This window comes from Apus apus, chromosome 8 (assembly GCF_020740795.1).
Source record: "Apus apus isolate bApuApu2 chromosome 8, bApuApu2.pri.cur, whole genome shotgun sequence".
Taxonomy (NCBI): Eukaryota; Metazoa; Chordata; class Aves; order Apodiformes; family Apodidae; genus Apus; species Apus apus.
Genome location: NC_067289.1, coordinates 21,783,698 through 21,804,013, shown reverse-complemented (window position 1 = coordinate 21,804,013; position 20,316 = coordinate 21,783,698). Strand labels below are relative to the sequence as shown.

Here is a 20,316-nt window from a genome sequence, read left to right as displayed (position 1 = left end):
TTTTAGTTCCAGCATGGTGGTGTCACGGCTGTCACTGTGCTCAGCCAGGTGCTGGGCAGGCTGCTGCTGCCTGGGGCTGTGCTGGGCCGGCAAGAAGGTGCCCAGTGCCCTGTGGTTGAAGAAGACACCTGCAAAACTCCTCCTTCCCACGCTCCTCTGTACGCCGTGCCCTGCCAGGGGTCCCACCACAGGCAATCCCCACCGGTACCACACCTACCCATGGGACGCTTTGGGCAAGGGTGGCCCATCCTGACCCAGCCCCACCGCCCCACATCATCTCTCACCCTTGATAAAGATTCAAGTTTGACCAAGTCCTGTTGATTTAATGATTTTTTAATAAAGCCATCGTTACCGAGTACACCAAGATTGCCAGTTAAGCTCTCTATATGTCGCTGGAGGTAACAGCGCTGTGATCGACAGCGGAACGGAAAATAAAAATAAACCAACCAACCAAAAAAAACAAACAAAAAAAACCAAACCCAAACAAACCCCAACCGAAACGAGGTAGGTTAAAACCAGCAACACAGACCTTGTTATGCGACACCCCAACACCACAGGCGGCCATGCTTGCAGCTACTGAGAAAGAAAACCCCAGATACGCGCCGAGAAACGGAAATCAACTGAGCAGAGTTTATAAGGACACGATTCAACCTGAACTAAACACACACACACGGTTCGGCACAGATGTTGTCTCTTCCACTGTATGTTGGGTAATTCCTAGGGAGCGGAGGGGGTGGAAAACGAGTAGAGATTCAGACCCTCGGCCGAAGAAACCACACACACATATATATATTTTTAAGCTCTTTACAAGCCCGGCCCAGCCACGGGGAGGGGAGCTCGTTTCGCCGTCCCCGCGCACCAGCGCCCGGCTCCGGGCTCCCGCGGCTGCTCCGACCGCTCCGCCGCCCTCTCCTCCTCTGGTCCCCCATCCTGGCCCCTTCTGGCCAAGCCCCGGGGGCACCTCCGGAGCAACAACAAATGGCACCTCTGTCCCTTATCAAGACACACCATTATGTGAAGATCCATATAGAAATATGGATTGACAGACTTGACAAAAATGGTAGCTGATTTTTATTAGTCTAAGGCTAGTAGTTTAGCCATTTAAAATCCATTTCCCAAAAGAGGGGAAAAAAAACCTATTATTTTTTCTCTTCTTTAAAAATCCGTTAAGCCGTTGCTGCCAAAAGCAACATGTAAATGTTGGTGAAGGCAAAAGATTTCTAAAATTACCCAGCTATACGGTTATGGCCTTCATCACAAAGATAAAAGGTACATTTATTGTGCTGTCTCTCACCAGATTTAATTGGTAACTTTACAACATACTATATATTTGATGCTAGCAGGCAGACAGAATTAAAAACAGACTTTTTTTTTCTTTTTTTTCTTTTTTTTTTTTTGACACTGCTTCTTTCCCCGTTCTTACAAAGTAGGGGAGAAAGGAAAATTAAAAATAAAATAAAGGAGAACTCATAACCCACTATAACACAGCGTAATCAGGAGACCTCGGGGGGTCCAAGCGCGAAAGTCCGTCCCTGCCCGCAGCCCCCGCCCCGGGGCTGAGGGCACCCGGGGAGCGTGGGGAGCCGTGTTCCTCCACATCTGCCTCTACAGTGTTAGTCCTCGTGTTTAATGTCCTTTACATTAGAAATAATGCCATGGTGGTGAGTGCCAAGTGCTCCCCTATTACCAGTTCATCATGGAGTTTCTGTTGAGGGTCATGAAAAACACTTGGCTGCTTCCGCCGGATCTCACCGATGCAAAAAACACCTGCGTGGAAGCAAAAAAAAAAACACAACACAACAACCCCTTAATAATAATTTTTACTATCATAAGAAAAAATGTGCTGATTGTCTCAGTGACTGAGGAAAGCAGGAGCTGCCCCACATCCCATGGATTCCTCTGCCTAAACCCTCCCTCCCTGCTTGTTTTCTCTGGAGGACAGCAGAATTTTTTTGCAGATCCACTGCCCGGTTCTGGTTTTCTGCAGAGCTCAGGGGCTGGAGCTAAGCCACACCAGACTTGGATCAAATGGAACCACCTACTAGTAAACACAGTAATAAAACCTCCCTTGCTATCACTACCAAGGAGAGCAAGGTTTGGAACACCTTAAAAATACTGAGTTCATCACATTTTACTGCTGTGCCGCCATTTATTATGCAATATGAATAAAAGGGCTGTCAGTGGTTTGGATCTTGCTAAACGTTAACCACTTGGGTCAATATCCTGCATGGGAGCTTGAAATCATTTTCTTTGGAAAAGTTAGTCCTGGTATTTCAGCTAGTTTGGAAAACAAAGCTTGGGAAATCTAGTCTCTTTCAACATGCTCAAAGAACAGAAATTTATCAGGACTCTGGGTGAAGAATATGATTCTTGGTGCTTCTGTCAGGATCCACCAGCATTTGACCCCAATGGAAGTCTTAAAAAATAAGTTAGTTATATTTTGCAAATATTAAAGGGGACAATCTGAAGCCTCTGTCCTTTTGAAAACAGAAAATTACTCAAAATCTTCACATGACGTTCACCATTAACCATTTCTCCAGAAACAACCGTATTTAGTATTTCAAACCCACCAGTGATCAAATGGTTCCAGTATTTTAGAAAGACTGAGGTGGGGTTTTTTTTCCAGTTTTCTTAGACAAGGAAAGGGAATCAATAGGACCAAACCAGAAGAATCTTTTTAAAAAAAACAACAGTATAAAACCTGCAGAGTCAAGTACTCAAAAGTAAGAAAAAGCAAACTAAGGGTATTTGAGCAACTTAAATTCAGCTGCTTGGGCAGCTTCCCATGGCACGCTCAACTGCCAAGGGTAGGATACATTTTTTCTGCAGGCTCCAGCCACACAACAGATTAGGGCTATGCTTAGCTGACAAGCAGCTGTTCAGTGAACTGATCGTGGCCTCAAACCTTATTTGTTGCATGTTATTAAACCCTGCTCTGAGGACAGAGAATCACTTTCTTCACGTGGCTTGTGATTGTGCTCCCTGCTGTGTGGACCTGATTTATTTCGGTGGAACCTTGTGAGATGAGGAAATACCAAAAGCAGAAACAGACTTGGCATTCAACCATCTCTTCCATGCAAGTACTCCAGAAATTTCTCCTTCCTTCATTCCTGCATGCTTTGCTCAACATCTACACAATAGTCACCTTTCCCATGCATCTCTGGTGCAACCTCAGAGCAGTATCTATCAGTGCTGTCCACAGAAATAGGTGGGGCTCCACAGAGAAAGTAGTTTTAAGATCACAAAACTAAAAATGCACCAGAGCTCAAACCAGGATCACTTACACATTTTGCAAAATTTACTTGGTAGACTCAATCGTTTATGGTCAGATGCAAGACCTGGGAGAAGGTCAAGCCAAGCCAAAGCAGATCTCAGCTAGAGGTGGAAGAGATCTTGCAGATCTACCCACTACAGGCTGAGGTCTGCATCTGCTGGCGAGAATGAATGAGGAGTGGGTTTATGGGCACTGCTTACTAAACAGGACCTTCAGATTAAGTACTAACCTCAAGACAAACCAAAACTAAAGTCTGAAATCAGTTGGCTGTAGCTTTAAGCACGGATACAAGCACTGAAGTGGCCTTACCTTATCATTTCTTTCACATAGAAACTTTAACCTTTGAGCTCGCTTGTGCATAAATACTCCATCCAGGTGTCCCGTCTCCACTGACCGGATTTCAATAGCCTTCTCTCCCCAGCCCATTATTTGATTGGAATGAATGTAGGCTGTCAAAAGGAAGCATTTGGTAGGTGTTACAAAGTGTGTTGAGCTAAATATTGCACAACGAGCAGAAAAGCTCTCATCAGCTGTTACTCAAAGGTTATGTACATCAATGCAAAGGCCCACCTGAGGCTCAGGCAGCCAGGCGTGTGCCCATGGGGATCATCACCTCTACATAGCACTTTTCATCCAGAAATTGTGGGGTGATTTAAACAGAAGAAGTATCACTACTTCTGATTTCTGCAGGTGAGGAGCTGGGCAGTGGATTGCCTCCACGGGTTGTGGAGCTGAGCAACAGTGGAGCCAGAAGAACAACCCAAGTGCTCCCAGCTCTGTACTCAGGCCCTCTTCCACTTAACACTGTACCCACCAGTGCCACAGCTTGTATCACCTTATAGTTCGGATGAACCAGATATCACCTTATACTTTGGATGAACCAGAGCTCACATCTTCAAGAAGTCTTTTGCTCTTATTATTGCACAGGACCAAATGGTAGAAATTTGGCAACTGCATCTCTTATCTGGCGACAGTTGGTCCTTGATTAACAAAAGCCCAAATGACTCCATCTCAGCATCCTCATCTTACTTGTCATTCGTATTTTAAGCAGGTGAAGAGGAAGGGTTGACCTACCCACAGAAGTAGGCATCTCTCCCCACTGGAGCACCACATCCTTAGTTATCCGTCCATAGGTGTTGACATAGACACCTTCATCCTCATAGCACACAAGCATCTCCATCCCGTCTGTTTTAGGCAGGATGACAATGGCGTGAGGAGTAATATTGCCCTGAATCTGCAGTTAAAACAAATCCTAAAAGTCAGAATTACATTGAATGGGGAAAAGGGCAGAGCCTTAGAAACACAAAACCCCAAACCAGCCCCAGAATAAACCCTTCCCTCGATTCAAAGAGCAGGCTTTGGCTTTTCAGAGGTGAGCTCGAAGGGGGATAAGCTGTCATGTTCACCCTCCCACCAAAGCTGTGGGATGCACCAAGGATACACAGGCTCAGCAATTACAGAGAGACCCCAACATATAAGCCCCCTAGACTGATGGCTGACACTTGGCTGTAACACAAGTAAGTGACTGCTGAATCCATCTCCTATTCAAATTAGGGCAAATAAACCCAGATTTTTTCCTAAGGAGAAAATATTCCTAATTTTTTAGCAATCAGTCTCTAGCTCCAAAGGCAGCTACGGTGACTTTACACCCAGTCTGCCCCTCCCTAACTACGACAACAAAACCATTCCAAACTGCTCCAGTATTTCTCCTTATGCTTCTTGCCAGCTCTCACACAGGAGATTCTGCTGCTCACATCAATTCAGCCGTTCCTGGAACTGATTAGTGACCCAGATTCTCCTAGACCAGTTTCTCATGCTGCTTGGGCCAGTAGCATGGATGGAGCTTAAATGAACAAACAAGAATATCCTCAGCTACAGGATATTTTGTAGCACTGGTTCTCTCTTGAAACAGCTGAAGGAGCTGAGAGGTGAGTCTCTGCTGCCAGGGGATTTGGGAGTTTTGAGCATCAGGCTTACTGAGGTTTGAGCTACCCTAATCCTGCAACCCTTGCCTGGTCACACTGCACTGCCTCAGCAGGAACAAGAAAGCATTGGTGAGCACATCTGGGACACCACAAAATGGGACAGTGGGCTGGACATCCAGCTCTTGGTGGATCTGTGCTGTCCAACGATCAAGAAACTGGTTTCACAGTATCTTGCCCTACAGAGAGCTCCATTACAGCTCCATGTAGTGTACTGACAGATTCTCCTTCCTGTGGGACATGGCAACCTCCAACCTGACTGCTCAGGCATGAGGACAGAAACAGCCTGTGTGAATAATGAAGCATATGACACCTCCGAGTCCTCTTTAAGGGAGTGTCAATGAGGATGGCACTGCAGAATGTTGCACCCACGGCAAGATGCCACTTGACTGGTCACCATTTCAGAGCCACCAAGAGCCAGTCCAGACCGTGCTGGTGCCCTGTGTCAGCCACGCAGCAGCACTCCTACTCACGTGAGATGGTATGTAGATATCGTAAGAGTTCCCAGAATCTACATCAATCACATGGAAACCAGTGTGTGATCCAAAGATAACCTTCAGTCTCTGACCCTCTTCTACAGTGAGATCCACGAGCAGTGGCTTGTGTTGGAGATCTGCAAAAGACTTTTATAATCCCTTCAGTGAGTATCACAGAAAACCAACAAACCCCACAGCAGCTGCCTGATACGGTTTTGAATCATATTTGTTTGACTGCGTTTCCTGCTCAATATGTGGTTATTTATATCTCTGTCCCTGTGGCAGATGCCTCAGAGGGTACTACCCACTCGCTCCAGCCACCCCAGCAGGTAAGTGCTCCCCCTTGCCAAGCACTGCTCCTTCCCCCAGGAGCCCAAGGCCAGCCTGAGGATTTGGTCTCTCAAGGAAGGTGACAGCTCCATTTTACACCAGCATGGTACAGCCTGTGTGTGGGGACTCCCCAGTGCTGGTGCTGCTCAGGGTAACAAGAGGGAAGCCTGCAAAGCTGTGACCACCCACCTCCCCTCTCAGCAGGGGTCATTGCTCTGTTTTGGGCAGCTGAAATGAGTCAGATTAGCCAAGACCTACTTATCCCTGTTCAATCTAACCTGCTGGATGCAGGCTGGGATTGATCCAGGACAAAGTCTCTCATCATGGCTTAGGTCCTCAGCAGGAGGATGAAACATCCCCAGGGAGAGAAAAGGGCTCCTGGCTGTGCAAGGACTACTCAGGTTCCTGACAGGGAAAATAAGTGGGTTGCATCTCCCGCCATCCTGACAGATCCCTGCTACAAGGCAAGGAAAGGATACTCAGCCCCCCCAGACTGGAGCAGCAGCAGCAGGAGCACTAACCAGCACCCAGACCAGAGGCAGTGGAGGCTGGATCCCCGGCTGAGCTCTCCACGTCACTGAGCCACATTTATTGTGGCTATTGTTCAGAAGAAGCAAATGTGACCTAATACTGAATAAACCCATTTGTGCTGCAAGGATGAAAAATGAGATTACTCAGCAGGAATGTCTCCAGAAGGCATTGCCCCTTGTGACTTGTCTCTGCACAGAGCCTAGGATGAAAAGTGCTTTCAAGTACTAAGTATAAAATACTCATTGGCAGGTTATAGAGGAGAAAGGTCTTATGGAAGGAAACTGAGGTAGGTGAAAATAGAGAGAAAAAGAGAAAGGGTGGGTCATTCTCCTGAACTTTCTCTCATGAAACAGAAATCCACACTGCAGAAGGGGAGAGGATCTTGCAAAATAAAAAATGGAAAATACTGCCAACCTGTTTTCATACTGTATGTGAAAAATTGGTCAGCTTTTTTTAAAACAAAACAAAAACCCAACCCCAACTCAATTTTCATCGTGGGCATTTGGTCAGCTTTCTGCAACCCTTCCAAGTAAAGTCTGTCAGTGTAAGCTAATATTAATGCTTAAATGCTAGCCATAAGCAGGATGCATCCCATCTTCCAAGCCTGCCAGGCATCCCAGGAGCTCAGCTACATAAGCAAGACTTTTCTGCTCTGCGTAGTATAGAAATCTCATATATTTACAATTACAGAGTATATTTTGGTTAAAAGATACACTTACCTTAAATGCCATAAACTTATGATATGGTTTAGGAGCCCAGGCATAGATCTCTACAGCATTCTTTAAGGCAATCACCAAGAACTTGATTCTTTCATATTTCACTGAAATAAAAACAAAACCGATTTAAAAACATTCATTTTCTTTCCAACAACACTGATCAACTTATGGCCAGGAACAGCTTCTCAGGCTGTCTCTCTCTTGGTTCTCATTAGGTGAAGTGTCCACCAGATGAATACCAAATTTCTGTGTGGCTATGGCCTACCCGTACTTTTAAGAGAAACCGTCAGGTCAGATCAGAGCCTAGAGAACAAAAACGTATCCCCTTCCAGACATATTTTTTTTTCCTGGAGAGGCCACTCACCCACTTTGTAGTGGATGCATCCCTCCAGGTCCCCAACCGTGATCCAGCCCTGCTTCTTCTCCACTTCAGGGTCGTTGTGCAAGATCCTGTTTCTCAGCCAGGACAGGTAGTAGACACGCAGCTTGTTCTTCTTTCCTGGGGGCACAGGAAATGTCCCTGTCAGAGCAGCGCATGTGTGCATGGCACATCTTGAGATTTCAGAGCTTATTTTCACTCATACGAAGATGAAATTAAAGCTTGTTTCACAATAAAGTTGAAAGCAGTAATTATTTTTTCTTGGGAAAAAAAAAAAGTATATGGGACTGCAAGAGGATGCTGGAAGAGCTGGGCTCTTGCTCACTGGACGCTGGGAATGTTCTTCCTCCTGTCAATCAATGTTCACGGAGAGACATTTGGGCACAGTGGAGCTGTGACCCCAGCTCTCTTACCACTCAACTACCTGGCTTCTTTCCCTCTCTTCTCCCCCATGCAGCATTAATTCCTCCCTGGAGCTGAGACACGAGCTCCTTGGTCTGTGACAGGCACTGCTGTTTGCCAACGAGCCCAGAGCTGGGCTCTGCAGTGCTGAGAGGCTGCCAAATTCCTGCACATTTTTCAAGAGCCCTGTCTGAACGGAGGGAGCAGGAATCCCTAACGAGTATTTCTGTTGCTGTCCTGCAAGAGCTTGGGGGGCAGGGATCAGCAGGAGAAGGCTCTGTCTCAGTTCCTCTGTCCATGTGCTTCACAGGGCTGTTCTGCAGGGAGGATGCAGGGTGGTCTCTTGGGAGAATGAACTACCGAGCTTTTTCTTTTATTTTTTTGCCAGAAAACAGCCCATGAGCCTGATTTGAGAGCTCCAGAGCTCCTGGCTGAGTTCAGAGACAGTGACAAACTCATGACCCTCATGATGCCCAGGGCACCCTGAGCACAGCCATGGTCTGAGCTGGAGTGGAGCCCAGTTCATGGCTCCTTTGGCTAGAGCCAAGCAGACCCTCTCCCAAAAGCAGAGCCTGCTGTCCCCTCAAGTCATGACTACCTGCCTTGCTGGGGTATCTGCCTGCATCCTGCACCTTCCCTTGACTTGATGATCTTAAAGGTCCTTTCCAACCAAAGGGATTCTATGATTCCCTGCTAAAGGAGGATGGAGTGTTGCAGATGAAGTGGAGCTGGCAGGAAACGGGAGCAAACTGCTCTTGGAGGTGTCCTTGAAGATCTAATGCCTTTGATTCTGGAATAAACCAACTCCAATCTCCCCTGGGAGTGGCAGGCAGTTTTTGTCTGACCTGGAACTGCTCGAGGATATGGCCAAGAAGGGTAAGGATGGGATGAGAGTACAAGAGATGTACCTGATATTGTCACGAGGACGTTAAGACCCTCAAGCACGTCCATCTGTTGAAATCGCCGTCTGTTGATCAGGTTGTAGACCTTCCCTTGCCCACTTCGATCCAGCAGCATCAGGCCATTTTCTGTACCCACCAGCAGATTCACACCTGAAGAGGAGAGGGCAATGGGCACTGGGAGCCACAGCTGTCCCCAAGGACAACCCCCTGAGCTTGCCCCTGCTCCCACCAAGAGAGTGACCAATCCCAGCTAAGGCTGGGATCTTCTCATGAACATGAGGAATCACTCTTACAGCACAGGACTCCAGGACGTTAGCCTTGCTTGGGCTGGAGAAGGGGACAATGAGAGGCAGGAGCTTGGTTCTGTGAGGACAGCTTCAGGTTTCATGGCTGAGGGCACAATGTGTTCAGGGCTTACCCCACAGAGCAGCACAGAGTATCTCCGAGTTGAAGCGCTTCTTGTATTTCCGGATCTCTGGAGTGTCACTGTGGGGACGGATGTTGGTGGGGTTGACGTTCACCACTGAGATCTTCCGGGCTTCATTCAGCTTGGCCTGCTCCTGTCTGAGCAGCTCGCTGGTGAACAGGGCTTGCAGGGAAACACAACAAAACAGTGAGGTGTGATGGATTGATTGTGTGTACCTCTTCTGTTAGGCGTGGGTTTTTTTCATAGAACAACAATAATGGGTTTATTTTCTGGTGTCATCACTATGTTACAAGCTATTAGTTTGAAGAGGGATCATCAGGATTTTCTCATGGGTTGGAATGACCAACCTGTCAGCAGGTGATGTCCCCAGAACTCCAGCTCTGCCCACCAAGCTGACCAGTGCTATTTGCTGACCACCTTCCCACATCTACCCATTTCCAATGACTTCTGAACAACTCCCAGCCTTCTGGAGCAATTAACACCTCCCAGTCCTGCCAGGAACGTTTCTCCTGGCTGCCTGGGCAGATGGGTGGGTGGATTTTCTCCTGGACACTTCTGGTGGCATTTCACTCGTGTGGGTAGGAGGAGTCAGACAGAAACTGGTAAGCACAAGGATGAAGACATGAGCAATGTCTGGAGAAGTTTAAGTGAAATGTGGAAGAGATTCAGTGGGGTTATTCAGTCTCCGTGACTGGGTTTCCATGAGGCCCTCCCCTCTCAAACTGGTCCCATTGCTTCCTACCAGTTGCAGATGATTCTTCATCCTCATCTTCATCTTCATCAGTAGGCGAGGTCTGATACACTCTGGTGTCCACAAAGGGGGTGAAAGAGGCCTTGGTGCTACTTCCCATACCATACTGGAACATAAAGAGCAAAGAGAGCTCAGAACACAGAAGTATCACTAATTTTGTGTATGTATATGTAAGACTTCCTAATTAGGAGACCCAGTGCCCTTTTCAAGCCCTCTATCAATATTTGCTTCTCCTCCCCTGTAACTCATCAGGGAAAACATTACATTTGATTTGTGAGTGTCCATGAGCAAGAGGAAACAAGAGGAGCAGGGCCTGGCTCTGCTCTCTCCTCACAGCAGAAGTGCAGAGACGGGTGAGCGGAGATGCCGCAGGGCCAGGGGCAAAAGTCAGTGCAGGCAGAACCCAACTTCTCTGCGTGTAACACGCCTGCCTGGAAAGGGGGCTCTGGGCTGCCAGGCAGGCAAGGCTTTGCCCTTCCCACTCTCCCACTGTGCAGCTGAGCTTGGCGGGATGGTGCTGAGAGTTCCCAGAGAGCCCCAGGCACTGACCAGTGACCACCAGAGCAATTCAGAACTGGAAAAGGTGGGACTGCTGCTTTCCTTCTGCCCAAGCCAAACACTAACTCACACAGGACCTGTAAAATATAGGCAGGAGAGCTCATCCAGCTGATATCCTCTGATTTTTCCACCCATTATCTAGGGAGCTGCTGGACACAGATGCCCCTGGGAAAATGGGAGAAGTCAGCTCTTCAGTCAAATGCCTAGTTTTCATCTGGCTGCTCCAGGTTTGGGAGGAGCTGAAGTGCTGGAGCAGGCCTGGAGAGATGCTTTAGGGAGGGCTTTGGGACAGTGAGTATTTGACAATGCCTCGGACACTCAGGCTGATCAGAAGATGGCATCCCTGACATTGCTCCATCTCTCCCAAAGTCTGGCCTTCAGCACACCTCACTGGGGCATCACGTACAGGTCGCTGGCAATTTCAATCAAGTGCTTTAAATTGTCCACAGCATTCCAGGTGGGACTGTGGAAGGAGCCACTTCTAAGCTAACAAAACTTGACCTGGAGGTATTGCAGGGAATGTCGCAGCTAATACTTTGCCATGAGAAATTGCAGAGAAACAAACTGCAACATCACGTTGTTTCTTTTTAAAGCCACTGCTTTGTTAAGGGAGAAAATGGGACGAGGACCTTCATCTAAGTGACATGGTTCTCCTGCCTCACTGAGCAGCTTATTTTTCCTACTTCAGTACCCAGTATATGCTTCATGTATGAACTCCATTAGGAGCTGTAACAGCAGCAGGCCCCAAGTCATTCTGCAGCACCAGCTACTGCTCACATTTTTCTTCCCTGGGACATTTTCCTTCCCTGTGGACCATCTTAATCTAGACTGTGCTTTTGCCAGATGATCCTTGAGGTCCCTTTCAACCTGGTATTCTATGGCTCTATGATTCCTCAGCTTTTAAGTTACCAAGTCACCAGAGCTCAGGCTGTTCCACATGCCCAGTGCCACCACTGCAGCCCCCCTGCTGACAACTGCCATGGGAACAAGCCCATGCCACAGGAACATGTGCCATGGAGAACCCCACCACTCTGACACATCCCTACTGAAACTGGGCTGGTACCTGTCCTACAGTGAGGGACAAAAAGGCTTAGGGACAAAAACCCACAGGATGTGGAAGCACCCCTGTGGATCAGGACTGCCCAAGGTGACACCAAGGAGGCTTTGGGGCTGGCAAGGAGCCCAGCTGGGTGAGCCAGCTTCCATGCCCCATGCCTGCCAACACCATGCCATGCATCTTGCTTCCCTCTCAGCTCTATGGCCCTGACAGCCTGCCTGTTTCCATAGAAACAGATGGATTTCCCAGAAGTACATGGTAACTGAGAGCCTGCAGCAGAGAAGGCGGCAGGAACAGACACCACATTTACGTGTGCACATGTCAGATAAGCTTCTTTTCTATCCAAAAAATTACACATTTTCTTTTTCCTGAGCTGGATTTCTTTTCCACAAAGCCCCAACAATTCAAGGAGGGGAAGAATTCAGTATTTACAGGGATGCTTTCCAGCTGAAAGTGATGTGCTTTCCACCAGATGAATTATGAAGAAACTCCTCACCCCATTGCACCAAGCATTTCTTTTCTTTGCTTAGGTTCAGCTGTTCTCCTAAGAAGCTGGGATTTTAATAACTCCAAGTCCAGTAGTTAAATATTAAGATCTCATCTTCCTCCAGGTCCTGTTCAGCTTCCTCTAAACCTCCGTGGTGGTCCACAGAGACAGCATCAAGCTGCAGCAGGAGGCAGTCCTTGCTCCCTTCTTTTTGCTCACAGCACCATGAGTCACCTGGAAGCCTGAGAACTAAATCCCCAAGATTCTCCTTACACCCACTCCCCACTCAGTCAGCCCTAAAAATGCAGTTTTAGACATGGAAAAGATCTTCTTGGTTGGTATTCTATAAATAAAGAAATATATTTAAACCAAATCCTTCTCCCCATTTCGGGAGTCCCAGGATGACTGTGGAAGGTGTTACTTTCAGGATCAAGTTTCTCATTACTGCTTTTAAAGGCAATGAGGAAACAGATAAAACCTTGTGGTCAAGTCACACACCATCTGTTCTTACATTTTATCAATGCACAATGTCAAGCAATTTTTATACTGATAGTAAAAGTAAACCCTGAAATGAGTACATAGTTTCTACGAAAGAGAGCATGAGGACAGAACTTTTGACGTATAACCAACAAAATTAAAATAAATAAATTAGCTTATTTAGCAACAAATGGATTGATTTCTTCTGGAAAAGCAGAGAACTGTGTGCCTGGTTCCCACAGCTGGTGTTGGCAAGCAGGACACATCAATTCCCTTGTCTTATGTGTCACATTTTGTGCTTTCTAGGACTCCTTAAACAGCTACCAGGGGGAAATACTTTGTCATGGCTGGAAACACATAATTTTAAAGGTGTGCAGATTTTCTTCCTAGTCTGAAGAACTATTCAAAAATTTTCTGGCTTTGGTTTTCAGTAACCTTTTGAGTCATGTTAAGTGTCAGAGATTGCACAGGTGGAAGCTGGGGCCAGTTGAAGTGAAAAATAAAAGGGGCTTTCACATCAGTTGGCAGCATCCAAGCCATCTCCACCAAAAGTGCAGCTGGTGGGCTTGACAAAAGACCTATTAGGCATTTCTACCTTCAGCCACAGATCCATACAGCAACAACCCATCAGGTTCCCTTGTATTTCTGCTACGCTCACCCATGTGGACCAGAAACAGAGAGAAGAGAAGAGCCAGAAAAACCAGGGAGGGAAACAGGAAAGTCCCTTTCCGGGGCAGAGATGTTAATGTTTGTTTAAAGCAATGCAAAGGAGAAAGAGGAGCCCCCCACCACCTACTTCAGGCACCGAGTCCATGTCCTGTGCATGCGTGGAGACTCGCCCCAGGGCCTCGGTCGGCGTGCCCGCCGGCGAGTGGCTTTGCTGCACCAGGTCAGGCAGATTGATGTGACCTGCAAAGCCATTGCTGGCTGCATGGCCAGAACGCTTTTTCTCACCAGAGGTCTGCAGAGACACAAGGCATGAGGAAGAAAGAGAAGGGGGGGGAAGGGGGGAAAAAAAAACAAAAAGAGAAAAAGAAGAGAAAAAACCAAACAAAACCAAGTCGTTGGCAGTTCCCCAGTTCCTAAAGCAAGCACAGGAGAAGGACCATCTCTGTTTCCATCCTCATGCAATCTGGCAAGCAGCAAACCAACCCCCCACCCCATGAGAAATAAAGGCAGGATTAATCACAAAGTGAATACAGAGTCATTAGCCACGTTAGAGCGAGAGAAGCCTGATCACCATCGTTTTGAGATGAGGAACATAGGGGCAGATCCTGCTCTTGCCACCGTGGGTGCAAATCCCATGGCCAGATCTCCTCCCATGCAGCCAGTGGCCATGGTGACAGCAGAATCTGACCCCTCGATCAGCTTTAGCCTTCACGGCTCTGCAGAGCTATGGCAGCGAGTAGCCTGACTGCAAATGCCCACGCAGCCCCCGCCGCATGTTTCTGTGACCCAAACCAGCAGTGAACAGCGGCAGCAGCGGCAGAGCTTCAGGGCTCGCTCTGCACACGAGGCTCCCAGGGCTTCCCTGGGGTTCCCCTTCCTCTCCAACCCCAACTCTTGCAAGAAAAGTGCTGGGAAGTTTCTCCCTTCCCTGCCTATCATTTTGAGGTGTCTGCCATTTTTGATGAATCCCACCTACCTGGAGCACATCAATGATGGTGCTACAGAGACTTGTCCCTTTACTGGGATTAGTGAATAAGTCCCTCTGAACAGGCTCACCAAGTTTCTGACTAGTCCTGACAACACTTATCTTTCCACCACTCGTTACCATCACCTTCATCCACCTTCCCATCCTGCCAAAGAGTGAAAAACCCTTCACCTAAAGCCCAGTGACCTCAGGGTCTGTCCTCCGATGACTACACCAGTTGTTGGGTGCAAAGAATAAGCAGCCAGCACAGGGCTGCAGTTTGGGATCCACTACCCCCCTGCATTTCCAGCAGCATCACCAGCATGTTCCAGCAACCCAGAAAATGAAGAACGCTGGCAGAGACTGTCCACAGCCTTCCTCTGCCTCCTGCAGCACCATCCATCAGGATTGCTCCCACTGCATCCTAACCTCTGCAAAGCCAGAGCTGGGGACAAGGGTTGGTACCCAGGTGGGATGCCCAGTGTCCCCCACAGCCAGCTTGCTGGGTGAGCGCAGGACAGCTTGTGGGTGGGATGGGGGCTGTGGTCCTCCCCAAGCAGGACCATCCCCTGGTAAAACCCTCCACATGCTCTACAAACACTGCCCATCTCTTACAGCTACATGGTGGCAAAGGCTGGGAAGAAGGGGGGAAACTTTGGGCCAAGTTCCAAGTGTATTAACAAAATGCTGTAAATTGAAGATGTGTTGCTTGGAGCTACTGTGGGATTATGTCAGAACCATTTGTATGAGCATCCTCCCCACTGTGCCCCAGCATTACTATTCACTGCTGTTTGTAGTTCTGAGAAACATTTGCACTTGTCACATTTGCTCTGAGTGTAAATTGCATTACAAGAATGCTGATGAGCACAATTTACTCAGTCATTTTGTGTTCCGGACACACAGCACTGTTAGTTTTTGGGCTTACATGGGCAAAACCTCCTGAAGATGCTCCATGGAAATACTCGTTTTACAACTTACCTCCCTCACCATTAAAGTCCCTTCCCTTGAAATATTGCTAAACGTATCTGCATGGGAAGTCTCTAGCCCGTGGGTTGTCACCATTCCCAGGTTGTATGGCTCATTGCTTCCAGGAATTCCTGTTGGTCTGAGGACAGAATGGAAAGGCATTAATGATGGATGGTATTTCCTTTGCTAAACTAGATGAAAAATTGTCTGAGACAGTATTATTTCAATAAAGGTAAGGCTTTATATCTCACAGGAAGAAAAATTAGTAAATATACCCACTTAAATGTATAGGGAAATTATTTATGCTCTCAGAAAGACAGGATCCAGGTCAGGTCATTAAGCTACAGACAGAGCACGGAGACTAAAGAGAAGGGCCTGTGTCCTCCAAGGTGCTGAGAGGAGCACTGATGAAGAGATAATGAGGAGCTGCAGTCCTGCTCTACCATACGTCATTTTTTCTACTTAAGGAAGTTTTTAAAAAACAACTCACTCCCTTTATTCCCCATCTCAATCCCTGACAAGGGAACAGTGCATCAGAACATCTGATGACAACAGCCACCAAGGGAGGGGATGGGGCGCAGGGGAGGTGCGGGCAGGAGCACAGGTTGTGTCCTGTAGCTCTCTGCAGTTTTCCAGGTGAAAGTGTAGCACTAATCCATTATTTGGTTTCGAGTTTATTTCTGTGTCCCTGTTTCAAGAGAGAGGCTGGAATTTATGCTCAGACACATCACATTTTAGGACTACTTGAGAGCAGATGTTGCAGGCAGTGAGCAGCCACCATTACTTTATTATTACATTCTTATCAGACCAGCTGCTTAAATATAATTCAAACAAAGCCAAAAGCAAATGCTAAAGTGCCTCTGGATTACCCAGTCCTGCCTGTGCCCTGGAAAATGCTGGGGGTGGTTATGAAGGTGTTGTTGGTGAGACCTGTCCCCCTGCAAGGAAAAGCCACACAGACCAGCTGCTCCCCACTGGTATGAAGGAATTCCCTCTTTGACATGTCACCCCCACACACACCTCCATGCCAATGCCCAGAGACTCATGAGGGAGCCGGTAGCCTGAAAAGCCAAAGCAAGCCAAATCAAGGGGATTACTGATCCAACATGAGATGTGAGCTCTGGGGATCCCAAGGTGGGACTGGCTTGGTGATGGATCCTTGCCTGCATCCTATCAAACACACAACTGGACAGGCACTCCAAACACCAGCTGCCATCCTCCTGCACCTTTCACATGAGGAGCTCACACCTTCCTGCCATTAGCTTTTCAACCCCGCCAAAGGATGAGAAAGTAACACAATTATTCCAGTTTTAGAAATAAGAAAGCAGAGACACAGGATAAGACCATCCATCACTTTGTGTCCCCATGGACAGGAGGAACTGTTTAGTCCTTCCTTCTCTGCAGATACCTTTTCTCCATCTGAAGACTATCATGACTCCCTTCAGCTCCCTCTCCTCAGAGCTGTGCAAGCCATCTCTTGCTTGTGTCCAGGGATTTCTTGAAGGCTGACATGGAAACTGCGTGCTGATGAAATTTAGGACTTCAGGGCTACCTCAGCCACTCATTCACTCACTGTGCAGTCTCAAAATTAACATAAACTCCTGTGTCCCATGACCTCTAACAGGGACACAGCAGCATAGTCTGATTTTTCGTTTCAACATTTTCACCCAGCATGTTTTGCTGCCTGCACAGTGACTGAGCCAAGGACAAAAATCAAAGGCAAAGATTCTGGATTATTATAATCCTGGCTCCACCAGCTGGCACTGGGCAGGCCACCAAGTACTGTACTTCAGCACAGCTTGATTTGGGGCAAGAGCTCAGAGCAGACAGAGCTTTAACACTCTGACCCCGTGGGCAGGACCAAGGTGCGGGTGAGGTCAGGTGTGCCCACCCTGGCCAAAGATCTGCCTTGCTCATCAGCAAGAACAGATCCATCAGCTCAGAGTTCACTGAATGTGCAGTGGAAATAATGTTGATTTTTCACAAAAAGCCTCTCCAGTTTGAGCCAGGAAAAAGACTAATCTGAGTAAATTATCCCTTGCAATCGTGACACCGTTCCCAGAGCCAGCCACCACACACCAAGGTGCTCTAGACATGTCCCATATCACATCTACTGCTCCTTCAGACCAAGACAGAATCACAGAATTTTTTGAGTTGGAAGGGATCTTAAAGATCACCAAATTCCAACTGCCCTGCATGGGCAGGGACACCTTCGACTAGAACAGGCTGCTCAGAGCCCTTGAACACCTCCAGGGATGGAGCCCCCACAACATCTCTGGGCAGCCTGTTCCAGTGTCTCACCACCCTTACACTGAAGAATCTACACCTGATCTCTAACCTAAATCTCTCTTCTTTCAGTTTAAAACTATTACCCCTCATCCTCTCACTGCAAACCTCTATAAAAAGACACTCCCCAGCTTTCCTGTAAGCCCCCTTCAGGTACTGGAAGGCCGCTATGAGGTCCCCTCAGAGCCTTCTCTTCTTCAGACCGAACAGCCCCAACTGCCTCAGCCTGTGCTCAGAAGACACATCGCGGTTGCACAGATCACTTCCCCAAAAGAAAGCACTTCTTACATAAGCCGTGGGATGTCACTGACAGGCACGGTCCCATCATTCGTCTCGTTTTCCCCTTCCTCCTCCTCCTCCTCGCTGCTTTCCGACTCCTCACTGGAGGAGGAGTAGTCTGTCACCTTCTTCAGGGGGCGATTGGTTTCTTCGATGCGCAGCTCCCTCAACTCTTTGGCTAAGGCCGTCAGATCCTAAAGGGGATGGGGGGCAAAAAAACCAAGGAAGCGATGGCTATTATATTTAAAGCAAGGATAACGTCACATACAACTCTTCAAAAGCCAATGCTAACAGCACGAGCAACAAGAAGTAGCTTTACAGAGTTGTTACAAACATGAGACAAACGTAAGACAATGTTTGTAGCATGTAGCATTTATTAAACAAAACAAAACTGATATACGCTCACTGAAAAATCAATAGCCAACCTCTTCATATTCTGTTTGGAACGTGTATGTGCATAGATATACACACACTTATATGTATATACACGAAAAAATTATATTTGTTGGAAAAGGTGAAGTTCAGTCACCATCATAGTAAACTGGAAAACAATGTCATTTCAAAGATTGGCTCGGAGGATTTCTCCTGCAGGGTTTTCTCTTCTTTCAAACTTCTCAAAGAGGCCCCGTAATTGTATTTATTCTGTAATAAATGCATTTGAGAAGGAAGCAATGACAGCATCTCCCATGGAGTGGTGCAATCCCCACGTCAAGAGCTGCTTCCATGGTGAGTCTCCGCCGTCGGGCGGCTGCCGAGAGGCGGTGAGGAGCAGGAGGAGAAGCGCCCAGCTCAGCCAGACTTTGGAGTCACAGCTCTGACTCAGCCACATGATCAAAATGATAACAACAACAAAAAAAATCCCTCAGTGGGACCCATTAAGCACTTTATGCGAAATGTGGCAGCCTACAAGCTAAGGGCAAAACCAAACCAAAAGAAAAGAAAAAAGCCTTGAAACGAGAAGATAGGAGCAGTCCCAAAGCCTATTAACAATTTTTCAGTTTACCATGACTTTGATGAGGTCTCAGACCCGACAGTCATATAAAAGACACTGCTATTTCAAAACAAGGAACATGGCAGGCACCGTGTAGAAAAGAGACTTTTTGTTATCTTACATGCTTTTATAGCAATGCAGGGGGAAGCAGTAGGGCAGAAAAGCATGAGAGCTCAGATTAGAATGGGTTAGAGAACTCTGTTGCACAAGACATGCACATGACGAACAAAGCATCGCAATTGTCAGTCTTACCATTTCTCCCTATATTAGTGACCGAGGTAGGCATCAGTGCATTCGGTCAGAGATAAAGGATTAGGGAGAAAGAAACTCATTGAAAAAGACTAAATTCCACAATAGTCTTATGGCCATACTCTCATTTACTGCATTTCCAGTTTACCGTTCCAGCAGGGCAATATTAATTACGGTTGCAAAGGGAGCTCTTAAAATCTATCCCGTCGACACGTGAAGAAAACGATGGAAAACCTCTCTGGCTGAGATGCAAACCCAGTTTGTTCTCGAAACGCCAAGCAGGAATATTTTGCAAGCAATCTGCACTTTGGTTATTGCTGACCCACACCTCCCGGCAGGCTCCCACCGGTGGGCAGTCACACATTCTGCTCCCAGGTCTGCCCTGCCTGCCCTGCCTGCTGATGGAGAGGAGAGACTCCTGTAGACATCTGAGAGCTTTGCATCAGACCTGCAAATATACATATAACAAAAACATCTAGGCTTTTTGACAAAAGGATCAATCCCTGCTTCCCTGCAGGTATGTGATGGGTATTACAAATCCTCTCTCCAAATGCTCTCTGCACCTTTAAAGAAAGGCTCCTCACCGTGATTAGAGAGAGCATGTGGTATTTCAAAAGTATAATTTTTGATGTCAACATGTTTGGGATTGAAATACCAGTCAAATCTGCAGCCATGACAACTAATTATTTTAATTAGCGCTATAGCAGCTTCTGTGATGCGATTGTTTCTTCTCCTAAATAAGAATAAATGACAGTTTCAACAGCTTAACAATGCTTTCCATTTAGAGCATCCAATAGGCCCTTTACTGAGCCTTTGAGTTGGGTTAGAGCCTTCTCAACTTTAAAAAGGACTTCAGGACTGTGCAAGAGCCTCTTAAAATGGCAGCTGGAGGGCTAGGACTGAACCCTTCCCTCTCACAGCAATGGACTGCGAGAATGAGTTATTTCCTGCACCTTCCATTTCTAACATGCTTCCAGGCAGCCTATCCACCTCCTTTGGTCAACACCAAAAGACAGTGAAGTACTTTTAAAAATCAGATTAATTAGTTTTTAATAACTAATTTGGAAGTTATAACAGCAATAATACTCCCAGACAATATCATCAGATAACTTGTGTTTCCTAGTTAAAGCTTTGCCTGGGGATGGTTAATTCTTTGATGCTAT

General features: G+C 47.1%; 1 protein-coding gene across 5 annotated transcripts in view; it reads right to left on the bottom strand.

Annotated features, from left to right (window-relative positions):
- Positions 1 to 317: 317 nt before the first annotated feature.
- Positions 318 to 20,316, bottom strand: part of TNIK (TRAF2 and NCK interacting kinase) — a 150,909-nt gene continuing 130,910 nt past the window's right edge. For all 5 annotated transcript variants that reach the window (XM_051625896.1, XM_051625897.1, XM_051625898.1 and 2 more), the window contains 12 exons: positions 17,923 to 18,107; positions 15,361 to 15,487; positions 13,546 to 13,710; positions 10,162 to 10,276; positions 9,411 to 9,581; positions 8,999 to 9,142; positions 7,674 to 7,808; positions 7,313 to 7,413; positions 5,730 to 5,879; positions 4,349 to 4,508; positions 3,584 to 3,723; positions 318 to 1,767 (listed from right to left, as the gene is read on the bottom strand). In XM_051625896.1, the coding sequence (XP_051481856.1) occupies positions 1,684 to 1,767; positions 3,584 to 3,723; positions 4,349 to 4,508; positions 5,730 to 5,879; positions 7,313 to 7,413; positions 7,674 to 7,808; positions 8,999 to 9,142; positions 9,411 to 9,581; positions 10,162 to 10,276; positions 13,546 to 13,710; positions 15,361 to 15,487; positions 17,923 to 18,107 (1,677 nt within the window). In that variant the 3' untranslated portion in view covers positions 318 to 1,683. The remainder of the gene's footprint in view (positions 1,768 to 3,583; positions 3,724 to 4,348; positions 4,509 to 5,729; positions 5,880 to 7,312; positions 7,414 to 7,673; positions 7,809 to 8,998; positions 9,143 to 9,410; positions 9,582 to 10,161; positions 10,277 to 13,545; positions 13,711 to 15,360; positions 15,488 to 17,922; positions 18,108 to 20,316) is intronic.